This window comes from Uranotaenia lowii, chromosome 1, assembly GCF_029784155.1.
Source record: "Uranotaenia lowii strain MFRU-FL chromosome 1, ASM2978415v1, whole genome shotgun sequence".
NCBI lineage: Eukaryota > Metazoa > Arthropoda > Insecta > Diptera > Culicidae > Uranotaenia > Uranotaenia lowii.
In genome coordinates, this window is record NC_073691.1 from 145,865,421 (window position 1) to 145,889,280 (window position 23,860).

A 23,860-nucleotide genomic window follows, 5' to 3' on the forward strand; every position below is an offset into this window, starting at 1 on the left:
TAAGTAGATAAATGGTTAGCAAATTCAAAGTCAGCACTCTAAGTAAGAAGTTGATTGGTATAATTCGGTCCAGAAAAATGCAAGTTACAGCTGCTTGAGTTTGGTAGAACGACTTTTCTTCAATCTTGAGCCTTTAAGTGATAAACAAACTTTTTCGTTGATTAAACACTCCCACGGAGTGGAAACTTTTTGAAAATTCAATAGCACATCTACTAGGGGAAGTTCAAAGTTTTTATAGAAATTCGAGCATTTACGAATATTTTGTAACGGTTTTTTGCCGCTTGGGGGGGGGGGGTTTGATCACCCCGATAACCACCCCCCCCCCCCCCCCCATAGGACCGCGCCTGCTCATTTCTCACTTCTAACGTCTTGCGTCTCAATTCTTACTTTTCTGTTCTCACGTCTCACTTCTTACGTGCTACGTATATTTACTTCACACATTTAACTTGCCACTTCTCCTTTCACACTTCTCACTACTAACGTCTCACTCCTCGTGTCTCATGTGTTTAATATTCTAGGTCTCATGTCTCAGGTCTCGGCTCTTCCGCAGGAATCATTTCGCGGGTGTCATGTTTCCGGTCCCAGCTCTTATTTATGTTCCAGGTCTCTGGTTTCAAATATAGGTCACAGGTGTCAGGTATCAGGGGGCGTTTGCTGCTGACTTCCCGCTGAAAGGATCTTCTGAAGGAAAAAAAAACATTGGCACTATCCACTAAAATAATTCTGCTCACACCGTTGCCATGTCCCCATTGGATAATAAATGGCAATAGGAAACAAGACAAAAGAACTCAATTTTTGATTAATGCTTATCGTTTTAATTGTTATTTTGATCTACATAAGGAAACGTAACTATTTATTCATTTATTTATTTATTATTTTATTTATTTATCAGATTCTAGGCATCAGCCCTTGATTCTAACTAGTTGAAACATATCTATGATGAAAACATCTTTTGTTCTCTGGACATATTCAGTTTTATTAGTACTTTCTACTGGGCAAATCCTTTAAAAACAGCGCATCTGTTGATATCCTTCGAGTTTCAAGTGACTCCAGTCCTACCAACATACACAAGGATGGGTATTCCGGCATTACTTCTTGCCACCCAAAATTCCTTAAGGCGCATCTTATACACAACTGCAACTCCCAGATCTTTCAAGTAGGATTTTGTAGCTGTTAAGGGGAAAATATTCATGAACATTATTACTCACTTTCCTAGAAAAGGTAATCACATTACATTTTGAGGCATTGATTTTCAATCCGAAACTGCTGCAACACTCTGAAAATCTATAAAGCACATTTTTAGAGTCAAACAATCCACAGGTAGGAACAGTTTTAGATCATCTGCATATATCAACACAAACACGTCACTCGGCAATCCGGGAAACTCGTTCATAACATTGACGAAAAGATGGGGTTCCAAGTGATTCCCTTGTGGTACGCCGCTGTTGACCGAGAATACCCTAGATCTCGCAATCCCTATCTTCACAAATTGGATTCATTATGTTTATGCTGAATCAAATACACATTTTTGTTTTTTTTTTTCAGATAGAGCAAGGGGTATGAAACGTTACACGATTACTCTATAAAACGTGTGACCAACATCTATTTGCAAAGTGCTTGTGAACCTCGTTTTTAAGCTTTTTTTTTTGCTTTGAGTGCATTGGGAATGAAAGCTTAAATCTGACAAAATAAGCTAAAATCTGAGAGATGTTCTCCACACAGCTTCTATAACGTTGCATTCGCCTGGATAGAGCTTAAATTTTGATGGTACCGCTTTCTTATGCGCATTGAATCCAGATTTCGGGGTTTGAGGAAACCGAGCAATAAGATCCACCCTCACAATCACAAGTGTGAATATCAAAAGTTTCAATTCTGAAAGTGCTCGCTTTTGTTTTTTTTTGCATTGTGTTGGATGGAAACAACATTTGCATAGGTTCTGTGTAAATCAAACTGTTTATAGGACGTGTGATGTATGGCGAATTGAAACAAAAAAGAAGAGAGTTTTACTTCGTAAACTATGTAGATAGGTACATATACTTTCCAAAATGAAACCACTCATATCTGCTATCAGTCGGTGCCATTAATTTCAGACTTACTAAAGAACCGGTTCCTAAGTACAGGTAAATCGAGTATTTGGCACGAATATTCACTATCTTGGCGCTGCAAGACCACGTTGCTCCTACAGCATAGAGAGAGGTATTTACATAATATGTATAAAATAAGGGACGCGACGCTTGATTACATAGAATGGGCGAGTAAAGGAAGCCAAAGAGCACGCGACATAACCTAATAAATAATGCATCAAACTTTCTTCTGATGCCATCCACTATTGTGAGGCAACCGATAATACCAAGTTGGTGCAAAACCACACACTTTGGTCCACAGGTGTGGATGCCGCTCTGCCTGGTCGTTCATTGGAAGTACATACAACATAAGTATCTTGTTACTTATGTTATATGTATTGTTGCTGGCTTGAATTTTTAATCAACAACATTGGTCGACTTGATTTGGATTATGCTCGCATGTTGAATGTCAACAATCTCTAAGCTCCAAAGTAATAAACATTAGCCTATCCTACCCCCAATGATACGCGGTTCCAAAACCGTATCGTATGTAGGGCAAAACCGCAAATGGTAATGCTACAGCGCCTCATGTGTTTCAGTGCTGAATCCATTGAACCTCATGAAATTGGACGGATCTAGTACCTAGTAGATACTGTTGGTGCGGAGATTTGTTGTTTTTCAGTGAAATCAGTTCTGTGAACTGCTAACACACACTTGCTTCCTCACAAATTTTATTAAAACTTACTTGAAAAAAATGTAGGAAGAGTGGGGTATCATGGGCAACTTTTTTTCTTTGCTTCATAACTTCTTTATTATTAAATAGAAATAAATGGAAAGGTTTTCTACATTTTTAAGGTATCATTATGCATTTATTTTTTTTTTTTTAAATCCATTGATTTCCCGAGTTCTGACTGTTTTAAAAAAAGTTTTTTTTTTTATTTTGAAAAATGGTGGGGAATCGTGGGCCACCAAATCCAAATTGACTAGAAAACATGCAAAGTTTCTGAGTTTACCCAAAACTGAAATTTCGTAATTCATTTAGTTATTTTAAAGCAGTTTCATATGAAGAAAAAACAGAGAGTTGTGTATGATCGAACAGTTCCTAAAACCTGACTCGCGAACATTTTGGCAAAATTCCTTATTTAAGATTTATGTTCGTCTCTATCGCATTAAAAAAGATGGATAGAACATTTTTCATAACTCTTCATTTGGCAAAAGAAAACTTTACAGATAGTAATAACGTATTTTAAGTTCTGGATGTGTATAGAAACACCAAAATGTAGGTGGCCCACGATTACCTACAAGCAAGGATTTGCAAATTAATTGCGTTTGTGTGACATATTGATGTTTCATCAAAAATTCTTTTTCCACGTGAAAGAACATGACAAAACTAAGATCATAAGCGTATGAGCATATTTTTGTTATGTACTTTAGGTCCCCCACAGATGCAATGTTGCTGGTGCTTGTTTAATTATGTAAGTACATTTTTCTAGGCTAGTTTAATAAAAGAAGCATATGATACGTACATAAGTCAACAACATATAGAAAAACATGCTTACGCAAAGCGACGACGATGATAGTTGGATTGAGATTTTTATCTCAACTCACAGCTGAGATATTTTAAGTGGTCCACGTTTCCCCATGGGCCACGTTACCTCACTCTCCCCTAAAAATTATAATTTTCAACTTTTATTTTATTATTTTACTCTGGATGAATTATGAAACAAAAATTAATACTACAGTTATGAATTCGTCTTGGTACATCTTTGTACCTGAAAATAATCAACTGGTGAAGTTTTTTATCCGTGTTATAATATTTTTGTCACTTGAGAACCTAGATGTTTTTGTTTAAATATTTCTGTAAAGATGATAAGAAGATTTCTTTTTTGACGAAAAATTAATACTATAGGAAGTACGAATCTATTCCTCATGAAAATTTATTTAAGAAAATGCGTACTTTTGTAAAAATGAGAATTGCTTACTATGCCCCGGGTGCTCGTTATGCCCTTATTTCCCCTACCTCATAATTATTGTGGGAATGCGCGTTCTTCCGCTTTCACCATGGTCGCTGAATCCTCCTACATTGGTTAACATATTCATGACCTTCTCCGTTCGACTAATCCGGTCAGGTTCGGCTTTTCCGGAATGATATCTGGGAGATGTTCCGGAATGACGTGGAAAACACTTCGAAGCTCTGTGGGCCAATCTGTACCGTAAACAAAATTCTATTACGAGAACCGCACAAAACTTGTTCCTGAATGACAAAACAACTCAACCTGAAAAAACGGATTCGGCAAATAGTTACCTTTTTTCGAGATAAACTGTACCGTTTTTTTAGCTCAATTCCGTTCAACTTCATCTCGCTACGAGGTAAGTTTTATCTTTTCTGGATTTACCTTTTTTCTAGGTGAATTGTACCTTTTTATTCAGCTCAATTCAGGTGAACTTCACCTCGCTACGAGATAAGGTTTACTTTTTTTGGATTCACCTTTTTTTCTCGGTGAAATAAAAAAAAAATCTGGCCCATCCAGGTAAACTTTACCTTAAAGAGGTTATTACCGGTTGTTTGGTAAAGATAAACAAACATTCGATAAAATTAAAAAAAAAAAATTACCGAATGCTCGGTAATAGAAACGACGATGGTTTTATCAAGGCATTTTACTTATAAAGTTTTTATGTGCCGGGAGTATTTTTTCTAACTTTGGGTTAGCTACACCAGTTATTTCTGTAGATTTTTCAGTGTAACTTTCTTGTTGCATAGACATTTGCACTTAGCATAATTACAGTCACTCGGTCATAAAATTAATTACCGAACTGTATTTTTCTGTAAAATTCGGTGATTTCAGTTTACTGTGAATGTCTCCATGTACAAACTGTAGAAAAAAATCTATTCTTTCAATATTTTACGAAAGTTCCATCAATTTTAAATAAGTTTGTACATAATGGGATTATGGCGTGGTGGCTAAATGTATTTCTACACCGAAAAAAAAATCATGGTAACCGTTACCATATCCGAGGGTAAATTTAAAAATAAAAACAGATGGTTTTTTTTCGAGTACGTTTTTGTTTATCTTGAACAACACATTAGTTAAAATTACCATGTGAACGTGTTATGGTGCGTTATGGCAGAATGACGGTCAATTTTACTATGCCATGGTATTTAAGACAAAACTATGGTAATTTATCCATGCATTGAATGAAATCATTTAAATTTTTAAAATGCTGGTTTATTTATTCATCACTTTTATTTTTTTCTTCACAAATAATATTTTTGTCATTAACACTGGATCAGGAACTAAATGGCAAAACCTAACTTGATGAAGGTTCCTTCGACATTTTGTTTCCGGTGTTCCGCGGTTGTCCCAAGATTTTATTTTGGTCTTCTCGAATCATCATCGCCCCGTGCCCTAGAAATATAAAAAAAGTTAAATATTGTGCAGAAATACTAATAAATTTTACTTACTCTTGAAAATTTTATAAACTGTTGAAATTAGCGGCCGTTGATGACTCTGCTTGCACTCCAGATTGTAATGGCCTTCTGCGGATAAATAAAACATGTTATCTTTTGTGACATATCCCACACCAAAACACTTTACCTTTAAGATCGCGGCACATAGCACAAAATCAATATTGTTTCCAATGTTTCAACAATAAATTAAAATCCAAAGCCATTTCAATGGCAAGGAGGCAACAAAGTGCAAGATGATACATCTAATTGAAAGTATTTTGGCTATTGACAACCATGGTAAAATGTACCACAGTATTGTCACGATAACCAAAATTTTATATTCGAATGCACAAAACGTTCCGCATGGTAAAATTAAACCTCTTTTTATGTAGGTTTACCACATTTTCTTTTGACCCGCATGGTAGCATTAACCAAAAGATCGTCAAAATAACCAAAACTTCATATTTATCAACAAATTTTGCGCATGGTATAATTAAACCTATTTTTTCATAAAGGTTTACCATCTTTTTTCTGCCCCGCATGGTAAAATTAACCAAAAAGTCGTCAAAATAACTAAAACTTTATTTATATCGACAATATTAACGTATGGTAAAATTAAACATTTTTATTCATTTTGGAATACCATGATTTTTCTTTCAGTGTAGGCATGCTCAGAGAATGTACCTCCTTACCTAAAAGAGATGTCTGGACGGTTCACAAAAACTTACATATGTCTTTTTTTTTTTTTTTTTAATTAACGTTTATTAGGCATTTAACTTAAATATCAAAGTAATAATTTGCCGAGGGTCACTTTCAATTAAATTATATGTGGGAAGGGGTATGAAAGGAAATAGGAAGTGGGAGGGAGGAGGTGAGGTTATTTGGGTATCTCTGGTGGCCGCACCTGCTGCATGCTGCGCGTCACAATTGATCGAGAAGAGTTTGATACCATTTCTTCCAAGGGGCTGAAAGAGAAGGAAATTCCCGAACTGACATTTCAGTACCGCACTGACGTTTTGGTACCAAAATGCCATTGAAATCAAAGGGGAACTGACGTTCTGGTTCCAAAAAGTCGGTACGGTCCGTTTGTATGTGATTTGACAGTTGCTTCAGTCCTTTGATTTCTTCACGTACAACTTCTTTTGCCGAAGTTGTTGGAAGAGAGGTTGGAAGAGGGGTCCTTTTTCGAGGCGGTGAATCCGAATCCAAACTGATCACCTCAGTCTGGAAAGATTGTTGCGGTGCTGTTGGAGTGTGTGGTTTTTCTAAAGTTCGTTTTTGGTTCAGGCTCGTCTGTTGGTTTGGTGCTTCTTTTTTTTGAACTTTTTGTTGGTGTGTTGTAATCTGTTGTTTCTGGTTGGCTTTGACTGCATTTGCGTAGCTGAGTGTGTTGCTGCTCGTGTGTACCATTCGTGGTGCTTCGTTAATGGGGATATTTTCATCGGTGCTGAGTTTTAAAGCTGTAGATTCTGCTGTCCAAATGGGGCACTTTCTATCCAAAGGGGAATGACCTGTTATTTTGCAGTTCCCACAAAAGGGTTCGATTTGGCAGTCAGCACTTTCGTGACTTTGAGAGCAATTTTTGCAAGCTAACATATTTTTGCAACGGCTCTTAGGGTGACCGTATTGCAAACATTGCCGGCATAATAGAGGCTGGGAATAATAAATACGTGTACGAATACGTAGTAGTCCGAAATGGATAAATTCCGGAATAATGGTGCTGTTAATTGTTAAAATCAAGGTTGATGTTCCTATGATTCCGGCAGGAGTTTTTTTGGTTATGCGGCGTACATTGATGATTTTTTGAGGAGATAGTTCTTCTAGCAATTCTTTATCTTCCATTCCATCCACTTCGCGGCAGGTGACCACTTATTTCCGTTGGTTTAGGCTTGGATGACGTCCTATCATAATCGGTGAACCGTCTAATAGGGTAGTTAATGTTGTCAGCTGTCTTCCTTGGTTCTTATTTCTAATCTTGAGCACGTACCAGTTCCGGGATTCTTCGTAGAAGGCTCCTTCAATTTTACCCGCAAAGTTCTCGATGGAACGTCCAATCAAGAACGGGTTTGTTGGTAGTTGTTTTCCCTTAGCACCTTGTAGCGTTAAATAATATAACCGACCGTGCAAACTTTGGGCATCCATCCATTCCGGAATAGTCCGGTTTGGATGGTCACCCGGTGATGGGCTCATCACCACGCGCTCTAACACACTTTATCGATAGAAAAAAAATCACTGCCTTTTGATCGAGAATCGAGAGCTAGAAACATCCGACTTCGACGAAGGCTGGAAGCAAACTGACTAACATATGTCGCTGCCCTATGAAATCCTGATTTGAAGAAATCTTTCAAAAATATGTAGGTAATTGGTCATCGAAACTTCAGGAGCTGAAATTGAAGGCGCAATTTCAATTTTTTAGAAAATTTGGTCAACTTTAGTTTATTTTTTATGGAATTCGAAACGTCGATTAACTTCGGTTGATGTGGCAGTCCATGGCAGTCCATGTCAAATTGAATAAAAAAAATCGAGAAAAACCAACCATATAGATTTTTTTAAATAACTAAAAACTGCCATGACATAGCGATCGGACTCATACGAGTTGGAATTTGTCTTTGGTTCCGCAGTTTACTTGGCAGAACTTGCCTTAAGGAACTCATTCAAGACTAATGAAATTTAAAAAAAAAAATCGATGTCAACTAATCCTATATGTTTGAAAGTAAATAATATTCTCTTTTCTCTCGCCTCCCCAGGACGAACGTTGTGATGAATTACACCGAAATCGAGGGCAAAGTGCGGGAAGCAACGAACGATGAACCGTGGGGCCCAACCGGTCCGCTGATGCAGGAGCTTGCCCATGCCACATTCACCTACGAACACTTCCCGGAGGTGATGTCGATGCTATGGAAACGGATGCTCCAGGACAACAAAACGAATTGGCGGCGGACGTACAAGGTTGGGTTGTTTTTTTTTCTAGGATAACCTGAAAGTTTGAAATTTTTATTTGTTCATTCTCAAACAGAGCTTGTTACTGCTGAACTATTTGGTGCGCAATGGATCAGAACGGGTAGTCACCTCTTCAAGGGAGCACGTCTACGATCTGCGATCTCTGGAGAGTTACACCTTCGTGGACGAACAGGGCAAGGATCAGGGTATCAACGTGAGGCACAAGGTTCGGGAACTGATGGAATTCATTCAGGATGACGACAAACTACGGGAAGAGCGGAAAAAGGCCAAGAAAAATAAAGATAAGTACGTGGGTATGAGCTCCGAGGCCATGGGAATGGGTGGCATGAGGTATGGTGGAAGCGAGTACGGCGGTTATCGGGACAGCTGGAATCAGCGAACAGAGGATCGGGGATGTAAGTTGATGCTATACCTATGGTGTTGTGGAGGCTCGAAAGTTAATCATCGTTTTTGTTTTTAGATAACGAAAACAAAGACAGGTACGAGTACGATTACCAATATGACGGAGAACGTGAAGATTCGGATACCGAGTCCAATGGACCACATTCTGCCAGGTATCATAAACTCTAAATCTAGTTTGAAATTGATTTTATCTCACAGTTTTCCTCTGCTTTAGGTACTCTGACAAAGAACGATCGAAAAGTCCCGCAACACGACAATCATCCTCTCATTCGACTTCCGGTGGGCACGGAGAGAAAAAAATTAATCTAAGCATAAAATCACCTGCAGCCGCTGCAGCCAAGGTCACCAGCAACGCAACGAAGGGCGCTAAAAAGATCGACATGGGTGCGGCCAGCACATACGGCAAATCGACGGATCTTGGAATAAATTCGCCCACGCACAGAAACACCCACGCCGAAGAAATCATATCAACTGCCGACGTGAGCAGCGATAATCTGTTCAAAACATGCCCAGGACCACCATCAGTGGGCAGTCCTTCAAATGACGATTTGGATGATTTCGACCCCCGAGCGACTGACTCTTCTAGGAACACCTCCGGAGCAGAATTCGGTGACTTTGAGTCGGCATTCGGAAGTGGAGGAGCAAGCATAGGGCAGCAGAAACACGGTGATGAGTTTGCCGATTTCGCAGCCTTCGGTACAGGGCCTACGACAGCCAGTTCCGGCAGTTTTGTGGCCACACCTTCGAACGACCTGTTCGGCTTGAGTCCGAGTATTAGCTCGATGCCTCCTGTAGCGTCCACCAGTTCTAGTGGGCTGGGAATGTTTGGAATGCCTCAGCAACCACCTCAACAGCAGCAGCAACTGACGACTGACCTGCTCTCGGATTTGAGTGGACTAAACCTCGGAAATACAAATGGTAAGTTTTTTTTATCAAAAAAAGCTTCATGATTTTCTTAATATTAAAGTTGCTTGACCAGTAGGTATGATCTTAGCATGCCCTTAATTGTAGAATCCAGCTCTTATGTTGCCATTATGTTAAAAGAAATCGCTAACTATTCTACACTCGATTTCGCGTTTGTTTGATCACCCAAGTGATTTTCAAAAAAAAATCCATATGCTGCGAAAACATTTAAAAAATTTCGCATTTTAAATGTTTTCAGAGCTACCTACATATTCATTTGAAAATCACAAATTCATGTCTTTAACGCGAACTTTCCCGTGTAATCTCGGCGCTCAAACAAGTGAAACTAAGTGTATTAGTCAGTGGGAATCAATGCATGTGTGCATTACGCTTGTCCCATTTCAGTCAATTCGGCAGCTCAGCAGCATCGACGATTAATGGAACCAGAGCGGTGCTTCCAGAGCATGATGGAATTATTCCGAGATATCACGAAGATACAATCGGAAGATCAGTTGAACGCAATTAAAGCGGCATTGGATGAGCTACTGGAAATTTATCCGGGACCCAGAACTCCCGAACAACTGGTAGGATTGGACCAAACAGACGAAACCGACTGTTGGACAAGTTGGGCTTCAGTTCAGCACGTAGATCTCATGGAAGAGTTAGTGGAACGTTTCGATCAACAGTTTCCCGCCACTGATTATGAGATTGATTCGCGAGTTTGGCGATTGTTCAGTATGGACTGCAATTGTGATTTTGTACAAGAAAATTTACGCATTCTAACCACAAGCAGTAAGCTTGAACGAAATAGCAAAGTATTTCCTTTGATCTTGAACAGATTGCTTCAAGACATTGAATTCTTTGGAGGATGTTTCGTGGAATTGTCCTTATGCAACGGTTATGAACCTGAACTAGTGAAGCATAATCGGCTTGAAAAATCTACTAAAATAGTACAACTATTGATTGCTGTTCCTAATCGGGTTTCCAATGTATTGCAAAGAAGCACATCGGAAACTTTTCAACCGGAAAATTTTGGTCGAATTTTGTCTCAACATATCCTGAGAGCCTTACATAGCCTATCCCGCATCCTTGGATTCCACAAATCGCTTTCTTTCGATCCAACATTCATAAGTAAATTGCTAAGTAAAATAATCACAGATTTAAACAGCTGTGATCAATCACCATATATCGAAATAATGTTCAAAATATTATCTATATGGTGTACTTCAAACGCTGATTCTTTAAAAATATTAATTGTGCAAATTATTGCAAATTTGTCACGTGCAGCTATCGAAAAAGTGGCTGTAACGGCTCTCCGCAAATCCATCGATCTGAACTCCTTCCTGTCCTCGGAACAACTGACTGGCGACTGGATCTTTATATTAACTCGTAAAATACCACTGTACAGCTATTTCTCGTCAACTGACGAATTGATTGCCGAGAACTTAATTCTTCTACTGGCGCGTCATTCAGATCATCGCAAATCTGTTTCTCCCCTAAAAGAACTGGCTCGGGAGCTGCTCACAGTTTGGTCCAGCCGCATCAGCTTGCAACGAGTTGCCTTTGAACAACATTTGTTTATAAGTCGGTTGGTGCTTTTGGCTATGGCCTATTTGGACCGTTTCCGTGTGAATCGACTCGAGGAAAAAGACATTCGAGAATTCCGGGTGCTTTTGTTCGATGGATTGAAGTGCCATCTAGAATCGCCGCACAAGCAAATGCGATGCGTTGGGATGATCGTCTCGGAAGTTGTTTTGGAATATTTCGATCTACGAGATGTCTCTGCTGAGAACAGATTAAAATTTGATTACGAAGGATTCGATGAAGAAACTGTGATGTTGGTTCAGAATTTGAGATCCTTAAAAAATCGATGCAAATTTACAAATGATGATTTGTCTCAGGAGTTGTTCAGTTCTGATGGTGAAAACGTTGATGACCTTTTACAACAGCTTTTTGAAGGTGTTAAAGATACTTTGATAAATGTGCCGCTGTTGACAATCGCTCAAAATTCGCGTCAAGGTCCCACCATCGCATCTGTAGAAATTGAAAATATCGAATCAAAAACAGGAAAAATAATTATCCCTAAAAAGGATTCACAAGATAGCGATGATTCACAGTTGGATTCCGATGACGATCTCGAGCCTTATGATATGTCTAACGATACGAAAATCGAGTCTGAAAAGTTAACTCCGAAGTATTTACTTGATTTGCGTGAGGTTTTCATCGATCCTTCCGATCAACAGGCTCCAGAGAAATTTGAACTTGCCGTTCAAGCAGCACCAAATTTGATACAACAGCAACTTGCAAACAACGATCTCAAACTAGCCTTAGATCTGTTACAAATTTTTCTTCAACTCGAAGCGCGTTGTTACATGGAAAACTTTCAAGAACTGAAATTTTCCGCTTTGATATGTATCTGCTGTACTTATCCGAAAGAATGCGCTGAATATCTGTGCCGAGAGTTTCATTCAGATATTTCAAAATATGCGCTTAACCGTCGATTGCTTATGTTGGACATCTTAGCACAAACGGCCAAATGCCTTGCCAACCTAGATGGATCACCCGAATCGAAGATATCAACCCCGACGAATCCTACAACTAAACCTAGAAACACACTCCAGGAGAAATTCCGCGAAGAAAATGAAAATCTTCAGCAACGCCAAAAAGCAGAACAAATCCTTCGCGCTCGTATCGAAGCCAAAACTCACCGATTCAGTATTCGTTCTAGAACCAAAACATCCCCCAGTGAAACAATCAACCGATTCTCCGATGTCGCCGGATGGTTCTTTTTCCCACTTCTCAAAGGATTCGGATCCAATCAGTTTCTTTTCACCGCCAATCTTAAATTTCCGTACGATGCCGATCATCTGCTGCTAACGACATTCCTTCAAACACTTTCGGTGCTTATGATTTGCGCCGAAAATTGCCCGATTGCAAGAAAATTTGTACGGGAACTGTTGAACCTTGCTGCGGTACTACGCTTCAGTGAAGAGCCCAAGGTTCGGCTGTCGGTGCTGCAACTTTTGGCATCTGTTTTCATGGCTGCCGGGCGGGGAACTTTGCGGCAAGATTTTTACCTGGATATGGTTGAAATCCGCCAATGGTTGGAGGAATGCGTCACCGGTGGTTTCGTGCGTGGCGAAGTCAATGAAGAATGTCGGGATCTGGCTCGGCACGTGTATGTTCTATGCTGCGGTGTGCTAACCGAGCAATAGTTTTGGATGAATCATTTGAAATAAATCAAAGTTATGCAACATAGAAGCTGGATTGTTGTTGTTTCCATTGATGACTTCTCAGTGTCTACAGGTTTTTTCGATGTAGAAGATACTTATTATAATACCGAAAAAAAGCTTTTGATCATTAAGTGTGACCTAGCTTTAATATGGCATAATAAAAAAAATTAATTGACAAGTGATAAAACTAAGATATAACTGATAGCATGTTTTGGTATTCATGCATTTGTACGAGAGCAAGACTAGGCATCATTAAGGCTTCAGGAGTTTTTGCTTAATACCAACCCGAGGCCAATTTTAGGTATCGACGGCAAACAAGAAACAAAATTTGGTGTAAAATTGAGTATGGCAGAAACAAGGCATCATCAAGTATATGAAATCAAAATCAACATTGAACCCAATAGTTAAGTTAGACACCATTATTAACATCATCATCATTATTAGTTTTGGAAAACTACACATACAAAAATATACACCATAGTGGAATGTAACACATCTCCCAGTAAACTATTTCGTGGTACACATTTTGGCGGTATGACATTTGCAGGGTGACCACCCATTCGGAAACGACGGAAAAAAGTTTGGATTTGAAATCCATCGGAAAAATGAGGGGAAAAGTCGGAAATGTAACGGGAATTTTGCTCAGCTGTCTCACAAATAAATAAAAGCGTTTATTTTAACTCATCCAACGTTTTTTAGATATTTTTTTTTATTATTTTCGTGATTGTCACCATTTTTTTTAAAATCCAAATTCAAAAAGTTAAAAAAAAAACTCGAATTGTAAAATGGAAAATATTCGAAGAAGAAAATAAATTTCACTGAGCTTTAAATGAAAATAAACGGAGCCCTAGGTGACTCTTTTAGTAAAATAAACTATCAATATTTTTTAACTTCAAACTTGAAAATATCACAATTTCTGATGTTATCAATTTTCAAATGATATCTAACATATTGCAGGGAACATAAACAAAAACACTATTTTGTTAGAAACACTTTTTTTACATTGTTTTGATTCTATTGATGATTCAAACAAAGAAACAGTTCGGAAGTGTTTTAAAAAGCTTATTCTTACAGTTTATAAAGAAATACAAGTAAAAAAGTATTTATTAATAATATTCTCGGACTTTCGACTTGACGCGTTTCATTAGATTTCATACAGCTGATTACACACTTCTTGGCATTCTACAGATCACACTTTTTGGCCGCAGCATTTCAATGTTTTTTGAAAACCGCCATGGTCCTGTTGGACTTACCATCCTTCTTGAAAACTCTCTTGACGATAGCCCAATATCGTTCTATGGAGCGAAGCTGGGAGCAGTTTGGTGGGTTAATATCTTTCTCAACGAAATCTTCATCGTTATCCCCAAACCAACTAAGAGTGGATTAAGCGTAGTGGGCTGACGCCAAATCCGGCCAGAACAATGGTGGAGTCGTATGTTTCTTATATAGTGGCTGCAACCTTTTCTGCAAACACTCCTTTTGGTAGATATTGGCATTTATTGTTCCTTTTGGAAAAAAACTCGCCGACTTCAATCCGCAGGAGCAGATTGCCTGCCACACAAGAACTTTCTGGCCAAATTTTTCCATCTCAATCGACTTCTCGTGGCCACTCACATCCTCCTCAATAGTTGCAGTGTAGAATTGTGGTCCCGTAAGAGTACTGGAATCCTCTTTTACATAAGTTTCATCGTCCATGAGAATGCACGCATCTGGCTTTTGCAAAATCCGATGATACAGCTTCCGGGCTCTGGTTTTGGCTCGTGATTTTTGTTCAGCCATTTATTAGGACACTTTTTGCTTCTTGTATGTCTTCAAGTTGTTCCGCTTCTTGATCCGCTGTACCATTCCGATCGATGTCCCAGCTTTCTTCGTCAAATCCCGTATGGACATCGATCGATTCCGGTTGATGAGGTTGATTACCTTACGGTCCAGATTTGGATCAGATGGTCCTGGTTTTCTGCCTCTTCCTGGCAAATCATCGAACGTATAGTGTTCCCCCAACTTGTGGATGATGGCTTTTACGTTCGCGGATGAATGCCGAAACGTTTCGCCACTTCATTCATCGAGATGCCCTTCTCTCGCATCCATGTGTCCAACACACGAATTTTAACTTCTTTTTAAATTCGCGACATTTTGGGAGAAACGAATGTTTTAAAGCGCTGGTTCACTCTTGACAGATCAAGATGATACATACAGGTGAGCACAGTTGTGCGCGTTCACACGTTAGTGAGTAGAAGGCCCAAATATGTTTACATTTAGTTAATTTTCCATACACTTCTTAAAATTATTTACATCCCTTTATTGAAGTCCTCCATTTAAAATTTTCATTTTAGTCACTTAAGAAAGGCTTAATCATAGATTTCATTTAGTCGCGCTGATTCTACGGTTTTCTCGAAAAAAGTTTTCTCATGAAAATACTAAAGTTTCGACAGCTGCTACAGCTTATAAACAAATCAGATGTAGAAAAATGACCGATAAAAGGTGAAATACACCTGTGTGCGTCTCCTAGTGTAGACTAGCCTTTACATTCCCGGATCGGAAAATTGGACCGAAATCGCATGGATTTCAGTCCGTTCAACCCGTGAATCGGTTAGAAATCTGACCAGAAATCCACAACAACAACAATCCTGGTGACACAACTTTCATGACGACGCTAAGTTTTTGCGATTGAGCTGTCCAAATAACCAAATGTAATAACCAAATGGTCAGGAAAATCTAACAGAATTCATATAAAAACCGGACAGATTTAAACTGACAACTAATATTTCGACAGTAATCGGTCCGGTTGCGAATTCGTTCCGATCCGGATTATTGTGCAAAAAAACAATGACGCAAAAACTGTTATCTCAACCGCGATGATTAGAGAACATCAATTGGAATCGTCAAGAACATTTTAAGGTTCATCGTAGAGGTTCAAATACTGATGGAAGCTCGAAGATCGATAGAAACAACAGTTCTGAATCTTCCTTATTGATTTATTTTTTTTTCCGAGGGGGCACTTCAGGACAACTTTACAACTTATGGGCTCGATAAACTTACAAGATACATACTCGACAATAAGAACAACGATCACCAAATCGATTAACACAAAACGAAAACTAATGATTTCGATCTTCCTATAGCACATGAAGTACGGTTTTGGTAGCCTTCACATCTCCTTTTAAAGGGGCCATTTCTTTCTTCTAACGTACCAAATCACCACACTTGTAGCACTTACAGTCGATCGGTTCCTTGAGGCGAATCTCCATGGTGGCCGAGTCATGATCGGTCATTCGGACACCGTCCGGATCGTAGCAGTGAGTCAGCTGCAGCTGGCGTTCTCGCAGGAACGATTCCCGGCAGCAGTAACATTCCTTCAGGAAGCCGGTAGCCGTTATGACCGATGGTTGCACTTGGCTGTTGCACTTGCCTTCGCACTTGTTAACCGTGACATCGCCGTTGCAGGTCCGGAACAGCCGGCCTAGCTCGTCGTATTCCTCTGTTGGAAAAGAAAAAGTTTACTCCCGGCACTTTATTCCAACTGTCAGGGGATGATTTCCTACCTTTAATGAGATGAATTTCGGACGGAAGAGTTTCGCAAGTTTCATCGCCTGGTTGATGCTGACCGGTGACCAAGGAACGATGGAACAGTGCAGGCAAAACGGCGAGGCTGCAGATTGCTGCCAAAATTCTGCCGTTGCACAATCGATGCATCTTAGATGCTGACAGGAGCGAACGGTTCAAAAGTTAGACTTTATCTGTAGTGTTTTGTCGTCGGGAACCGGATTTAATAAATAATTTTCCTAGATCAACTCTGCAGGGGATCTCGTTGAACCAACGGGAGATTTCACAAAACACAAGACGAAGACAAGGTTACAGTTTCCACAAACTCCTATCGGCCAGTGTGGGTGGGGTGAAAAACTGATACCCTGTTGATACGAAAACATGGATAACATGCTTTCCCACACCCAAACCGGAATGACTGAGGGTAGGCAAATCGTTTTGCTTGCTGGTTCTCCATGATTTCACTTATAAGCAGTTTACATCGTCATCGTTGATGTTTGTTAAAGCAGAACACAGTTAGGAAAATGCGATACGAATCAGTTCTAATCGGAGTCATTGACTGGAGCTGGCGAAATTCGACGTTTGAAGTTCATGGCTCTGAAGGTTTGTCAATGGCGACAGCCAGACTGAGGTCATTTGGCTCCACGTTTTGTCGCTTAAAAAGGTCAACTTTTTCTCAACGAGCATGCTAGTGGAAGAATAATCCTTTCAACCACATAACTGCTTGATTGCTTTTCATGACTCTTTACCCTCAACAGTTTGTAACACCTTAAGCTTCTACTGTTTGTTTACTATTGATAACTACCTTTTTTTGTTATTAAAATAAATGTGCCAAGTCCATTTTTATTATTTTATCTTTGTTGTTTTTTATTGTGTGTGGCTGAGCTGATGTGTGTAAATTTGAGCTGTGTAACGATACATACAATTAAAAAGTCTTTGAAAGACAGAGCTTTGTTGTTATGATGTGTAATGCTGTACTGCGTTATACCTAAAACAATATTTCGGCCATATGAATAACGAACAAACAATAGCTTTAATGGTTTAGCTTTGTTGTTACAGATATAATGCTGTTTTTCGTAATATGAGTACTTTGCAAAAAATTGAAATATTGACCCATTAACCAATTATAGTAATATTGTGTAGTGTAAAGTGTATTTTGCAATTCCCAAACAAACAAACATAACTGATGGCACACTGAATGCTTGGTGGGGCGTCAGCTAAAAACCCTGGGGCCAGCACCACATCACTTCCATTCTTAGTGATGTAAGGGCTCTCCTATTGTTAAACTGTAATAGTATCTGTGCTGAAGCTGAACGAGTTTTTACTCAGGCGACAAGGCATACTCAATTACATCAGAGTGACGTCATTGATCCCCCTCCATGCCCAAGACCTTTTTTTATTAAAATTTTAAATTTAACGTGTTTAGATGGTTTTAATACTTTTGTCTTCCTTGAAGCTTTGAACTTGAATATCTGCCACACAAGACTTTAAACATGGATACCAAAATGAACCAGGATTTTTGTTTCCACTCTCAGGCTCTTTCCTGCAACCATCGGGTAACCTACTTCAACCTCAACCACTGAACGCAACAAACAACAATTTGCTGGGCAATGGAACGGCCAGTGGCCTAGCAGCCGGTAAACCTGCCGCTAACGTTGGTACAACCTGGAAGAATGCTGGCAACATTAACATCGATCTGGACAACTTGCTAGGCAACTCGAAGGGTAAAAGTGGCGCCAATCAACCATCGATGAATCAACTGAAAAGTATCAATTCGAGCCCCGTTCATCATTCGAATCCAATGCCTCTGAGCAGTCCCCCACCGATGCATCAACAACAACCTGCCTTTGGCGGTGGAATGTTCCACCAGCCCCAGCCAAACATTCCATTAGCCTTCGGAGGAAGTAGCAGTAATACTCTGGGAGCGGCGGCCAGTGGCAACTTTTTCAACGGCATCAACAACAACGCTACCAATAACCAACGGCAACAAGGTATCAACTTTAATGCATTTCAATGATCTACGTTGGGGAACGCTGGCCACCACCGTGATAGGGTAGCCGCGTTCTAAAGGGACCAAGTCCCTCGTTATTTATCCTTGCTTCTTCCTATTGAACTCGAACCCATCATACCCATCCCAATTGTTTTCTCCACTTAGCAAACCGACACCGATTCCATGCGTATATTCTAAAAAGTTTTGTTTGTGCAGGAGAACTTAATGAAATTTGGAATTAAAAAAACACAAATTGATGTACATAGTTGTTAGATTGTTGAATTTGAAAATCGAACAGAAATGTACATTGAATCCAATCAAAAAATGTATTAGGAAACAAATTAAACACGTAATTGTGTCCATTTCTAATTGATCAACTAGAAAAAAAGTAAAACAGTATTTAAAATAGCAAAAGGCAAAACATAACCGATATGGAGTTTGATTGAAACAATTGTGAGTGTGAAGCGTTTTGGTTGTCTCTTTTGAGGGATCGCCACAGGCGAACGACCCTCTTATCCTGGGAAAACGAATTGTTCGAGTCATTCGTGTATTTGTTTAAAGAAGATCGACAGTTGTTTTCAACTAATGTATGATTGAATGATCGATAAAATATTGTGGCTTTTCCCGACGTTACGTGAATAATCGAACGTTATAGATTTAGCGAATTTGAGATGATTGTTGTGTTACACGTTTTCCGGTCTTGAATACTGCAAAGAGTTTTTGAAGTGTACGTACTAGATGTTATGGTGATTTGCATTTTTAAGGCACTTCAATTGCAAAAAAAGGTTTTGTTATAGTGACAGAAGAAATGTCGTCAATCTGAAGTTGAAGCAAGTCAAAACCTGGACATAGTTCTGATAGGAATGATGTAGAATATTGACAAGCGAAATCTTTGTCGCTGGTACATTTAAAAAATGTGACTGTGGTCATATGTAGGCAAAGTTTGAAGACTTCCTTAACAACAATCTGAGCTTCAATAGAAAAAGCATCACACACAAATCTACTTAGTTAACCCAGATTTTCTTGAGAGCAAGTAGTGAATTGAAGAGTAAAAAAAAACAAACCTGAACAGTTGATTTTCTTAGAATATCTATGTTTCTATGTTGATTATATTAAAAAAAAAAAAGCATTTAAGGATTGCATTATTGTACAGCATTTTCGGCTTTTTGTAGAGAAGACTTCCTTTCTATTTCAGAAAGGTATTCCATGAGAAACTTATTACTGAGGCGTCTGGATGGAATCAAGATGTTCTCTATAAAATTGGAGTACGTAATCGATCATTGAGCGTGCTGGATATCTGTGATGGACTTGTGTTTATTTTTTCAATAAGCGCTCTCTAGAAGATGGCTGGAATTTTTTTCGAACCAAAAGATATTCGAATGTTTAAGGTTTTTTTTGTTGTGTTAGATGAATCAGTTCAGGGTTTCCCACTCATTTCGTTCTTTGTTTATCAAAAAAAAACATTGGTTGGACAGAAGATTTGAACTATTTCTTAAACAGTAAACGGGAATTGCCGAGAATGTGAGTTTAGACCGAATTTGTTCGGTAATTTTTAATGGCCAAGGGACTGTAATTAAATATGGGAAATGGCAATTGTCTTTGCGACCCGAAAAGTTTTACTGAACAACTCGCAATTTGTACGGGTAGTTTTTACCGAAACACCGCAATATTTACCACGAATTGTAGAAACTTTAGCCGAATGTCGATAACTTTTGCAAAATAATCTGTGAAACATTCGGTTAAAATTAGCTTTTCCAGATTCCAAAAAGAACAAATTCATGTCCAGGATTCAACTTGTTCACGTATTTTTGAGGTTTTCCAACCTTCCAGTATAGCACAGTCCAGCCAGTTCCAAATAGTAACTGACCCAAACAGGGCAATATGATAGATGAACGAGAGCAATCAAAGATTTCAAAAATTAGTTTAATTTTTCCTTCGCAGAACATTCGACGAATCTTTAAATCTGCCTGCATATGCATTTTAATGTTTGAAAAAATTGCTTTTATTATTTATCAACGTTGTATTAAACAACAGATGTCGTATGATATCTATTTTTTTTTGGAAAAAATATTTTCGAATAATTTTATTCTTGATTGTAAGAAGATATTTTTCCGTAACAAAAGTTTCAGTTGTTTCATTGGAAAAAAAAACTATTATGTAGCTTCAGTTGTTTTATAGAATTGAAAAAAAGAAACGATGTTGTAAATCTATTGTACATAAGGTATGAGAACTATGAATATATATACACAAATAAACTTAGTAGAAAAAAACTAAAAAATCAAATTTGGCGGTACAACCCTATACTGAAGCGTACTGCAAAACAATGTACGTCAATCTGGTGGTGGTGTTGGGTAAGACTACTTTAAAATTCAAAATAAATCAAACTGCGGAAGAATGAGAGTATTGTACACTGACTGGAAACATAGTGTCGTGCAATTACGGTTGTATGTGAGTCGTTAGTCAAATTCAAGATATTTTATTTTCAACTAGACTTTAAGTTTCCGCTTCCCCCTTAAAATATACTTATACATATTTTATTAGTGCGATGGCAAACATTGCACAGTGGCAAAATTTGAACCTAGATTCACAAAAAAATCGAAGCCGCAGATTTGAGGATCGGTAAAAATACTTATCTAATGTGAAATTTTTGAATTATAATGGAGCCATCCTAATGTAATGTGGAAGTTTCATGGAGATTGATGATGTATTACAGGAGTTACAAGCCCAAGTTGAATGAGCCCTCTTACGCAAAGACTGCTATTTTGATAAATTATCTTTTTCAAAAGTTAAAAGCTTATATCAAATTTAATATCTTATACATGAAATATTCAATCCATCGATCTACAAATTTGAGCGTTGTTGAACGCTATCTAAAGCCTTAGTTTGATGATCATTATGTGAAAATCGATCAATATTCAAGTAAGATATGAAGCAAATATTTCATGATATTACCTAATCTTCAAAATATATCGCTTCTTAAGATCTTCTTATAATTTTTAAGGTATTCCAAAATTTTTCAGTTCGTTTTCTGAAATTACAATGACTTAAATTATCATGTTGTTTAAATTTATAAATAAAATTGCTTATTTTCGGTTAATCATGTCAAATAACATCTCACTGAGAAGACTCCGATCAAATACGATGGCAGATTTGACCTCCTGAAAAAATTTCACATAAGTTAAGTACAATGTCAGGTCCTTGAGCCTGCGGTTTTCAATTTTTTGGAGATTTTGGTGCAAAATTTTTCGTTTGTGCATTGTCTTATACTTTTATTCAGTTTTTTTTCTTATAATTCAAGGTGAATAAACATTTATATATGTATTCGTTTCGATTACTTGTTCTGCACACAACTTTATTTTTACACAAGCAGTTATTATTCGTTGAATCTATTGAAGATTATATTTAGCTTTCCTAAGCGCTAGTAAGATCCACTCGTTGGTTTAGGATTATCGAGGCACCTAAACATAGTCTTTGCTATTGTTCTAAGAGAAGATATCATGAATTGACAATAAACATTGAAATTCAACCGTGAAAAGAAAAGTTCAAAATGGGAATACTACCGACATATCCAAGAATAGACAGAATTTTATGGCGCCTTTCCCGCGGACTTCCTCCATCCATTCCAAATTGTCGAAACCTTACAACCACGAATTCTTCCTTATTAGTTTACTGCATAGTGCTGGTCTATTTCGGCTTAGCAAATATACTAACTAAACGCTATGCAAATAGAGATATTATTGTTCTTTAGGCGCTATTTCAAAGCTAGAGTTCCGATAGAGTAGAATGAGAAATAAACTAACACCTCAAGAATAAATCAAGCTGCAATAACTAAACTGTATCGATTACAATTCTGTAGAAGTGAAGTTCTGGCTTAGGTAAATTAAGGCACACAACAACACGCAAGCATCTACGTTTTTTTGCTCCCAATTTTCCAATGATTCTACAAATGAGTTTCTAGGTCCTGAAATCGACTGAATAAGCATTCATTTTATTGTTTTTCATCTTCCAGCATCTAATTTTTACTATTCCAAATTGCAACACCTTTTTTATTCCTTTTTTTCGAATAATTGGTCGTGTATGTGCGAAATAGAAGAGAAATTAAAAGAAAATAAGATTAAAAACCTTACAAAAATCATATACACTGGAGCAATTAACGAGACAGAGAAACTGAACCTATATTTGTTGAAAAGTGTAATAAAATTGAACTAAAAACTTGGAAATGCTCATTTTTGTGTTTCTAGAAAGTGAAAGAACAAATCCCTCCACTCTAATCCTCTCTGGAGTGTCAAAAAAATCTTTTGGTACCCTCTAACGAATTTTATGAGATCTTTAAGTTCACATTATTATTATTTTTTATGGACGCTCTCTCAAAGCCCATTTAAAAAAAAACTATTCAATGACTTCTAAAAAATCAATTTTACAATTCCCACGTAACACTTTGCGGACCGAATACAAGATATCTCGTTTTTTCGCTCACCGCTAGTGTGTTGTATAGAAGCATAACTCAAATGTTATAAATTAATAATAAACCTACTTAACTTAAATTTACTTAATGTTCCCTCGCCGATCCTCCGGTGCATAGGGCCGTGGTAAAAGACCTCCACTGTTGACGATCTGGAGCCGGCGTCTTCACTTGGTCTCGGTCAAGACTCTCGTCGACAGTTCCTATTTCGGCGGTTAGGCCAAAAGTTTCTGGGGCCTCTTCTTCGATGTCCTTGTGGATTCCATTCAAGCGCCTCCCTGCAAATCTCGTTCTCATCTCTTCGCAGTGTGTGCCCAATCCATCTCCACTCTCACACTTCTAGCGTCCTTTGATGACACCGGCGATGTAGTTCCTCATTTCTCAAATCCCGTTGCCAGGCCACCCAGCGCGGATGATATTCCGTAAACAGCGGTTTACGAATACTTCCAGTTTTCGCGTTATCACCGCATATGTGCACCAAGTTTGTCACTCGTACAAAAAAAACGGATTTGACGTTTGAGTTGAAAATTCGGATTTTAGTTCGTAGAGAGATCTGATCCGGATTTCGATGTCTTTCTTGGTACCACCATCAGGCGTTATCTGACTACCAAAATACTGGAAGCACTCCACTTTCTCAACTTGTTGCCCAGCTACTATGAAACTGGAGGGATTTCCTGTGTTGATCTCCATCGACTTGGTCTTTCCGACATTGATTTTGAGACCTGCTGCCTTGGAGCTTTCGGTGAGGTCGTCGAGTTTGCTCTGCATGTCTTGTTGTGTTTGAGCGAGCAAAACAATATCGTCTGCCAGGTCAAGGTTGTTCGGTTGCTCAATTGCTGAAGGATTCCACGGCTA

General features: G+C 38.4%; 3 protein-coding genes across 5 annotated transcripts in view; 1 reads left to right on the top strand and 2 right to left on the bottom strand.

Moving 5' to 3' along the window:
- LOC129740412 (clathrin interactor 1) overlaps positions 1-22,763 on the top strand; it is a 41,514-nt gene extending 18,751 nt beyond the window's left edge. Inside the window, exons 2-6 of one of the 2 annotated variants that reach the window (XM_055732069.1) lie at positions 8,259-8,460; positions 8,528-8,867; positions 8,933-9,026; positions 9,089-9,792; positions 10,183-13,642. In XM_055732069.1, the coding sequence (XP_055588044.1) occupies positions 8,259-8,460; positions 8,528-8,867; positions 8,933-9,026; positions 9,089-9,792; positions 10,183-12,992 (4,150 nt within the window). In that variant the 3' untranslated portion in view covers positions 12,993-13,642. Of the gene's footprint in view, positions 1-8,258; positions 8,461-8,527; positions 8,868-8,932; positions 9,027-9,088; positions 9,793-10,182; positions 13,643-18,088 lie in introns of those variants that run through there. The other variant, XM_055732070.1, reaches the window with a different exon arrangement.
- Positions 6,319-7,788, bottom strand: LOC129740414 (uncharacterized). 2 transcript variants are annotated; one of them, XM_055732075.1, is made up of 2 exons: positions 7,499-7,788; positions 6,319-7,412 (listed from the first exon to the last, which is right to left on the bottom strand). In XM_055732075.1, exon 2 carries the CDS (start codon positions 7,351-7,353, stop codon positions 6,433-6,435), a length of 921 nt encoding a protein of 306 aa, XP_055588050.1. In that variant the 5' UTR covers positions 7,354-7,412; positions 7,499-7,788; the 3' UTR covers positions 6,319-6,432. The 2 variants fall into 2 exon arrangements, with proteins under 2 accessions (XP_055588050.1, XP_055588049.1); XM_055732074.1 differs by having other exon boundaries at positions 6,319-7,433.
- Positions 15,979-17,605, bottom strand: LOC129740415 (partner of bursicon). Its single transcript, XM_055732076.1, has 2 exons — positions 16,553-17,605; positions 15,979-16,488 (listed from the first exon to the last, which is right to left on the bottom strand). The coding sequence occupies exons 1-2, from the start codon at positions 16,701-16,703 to the stop codon at positions 16,193-16,195; spliced, it is 447 nt and encodes a 148-aa protein (XP_055588051.1). The 5' UTR covers positions 16,704-17,605; the 3' UTR covers positions 15,979-16,192.
- Positions 22,764-23,860: the final 1,097 nt, after the last annotated feature.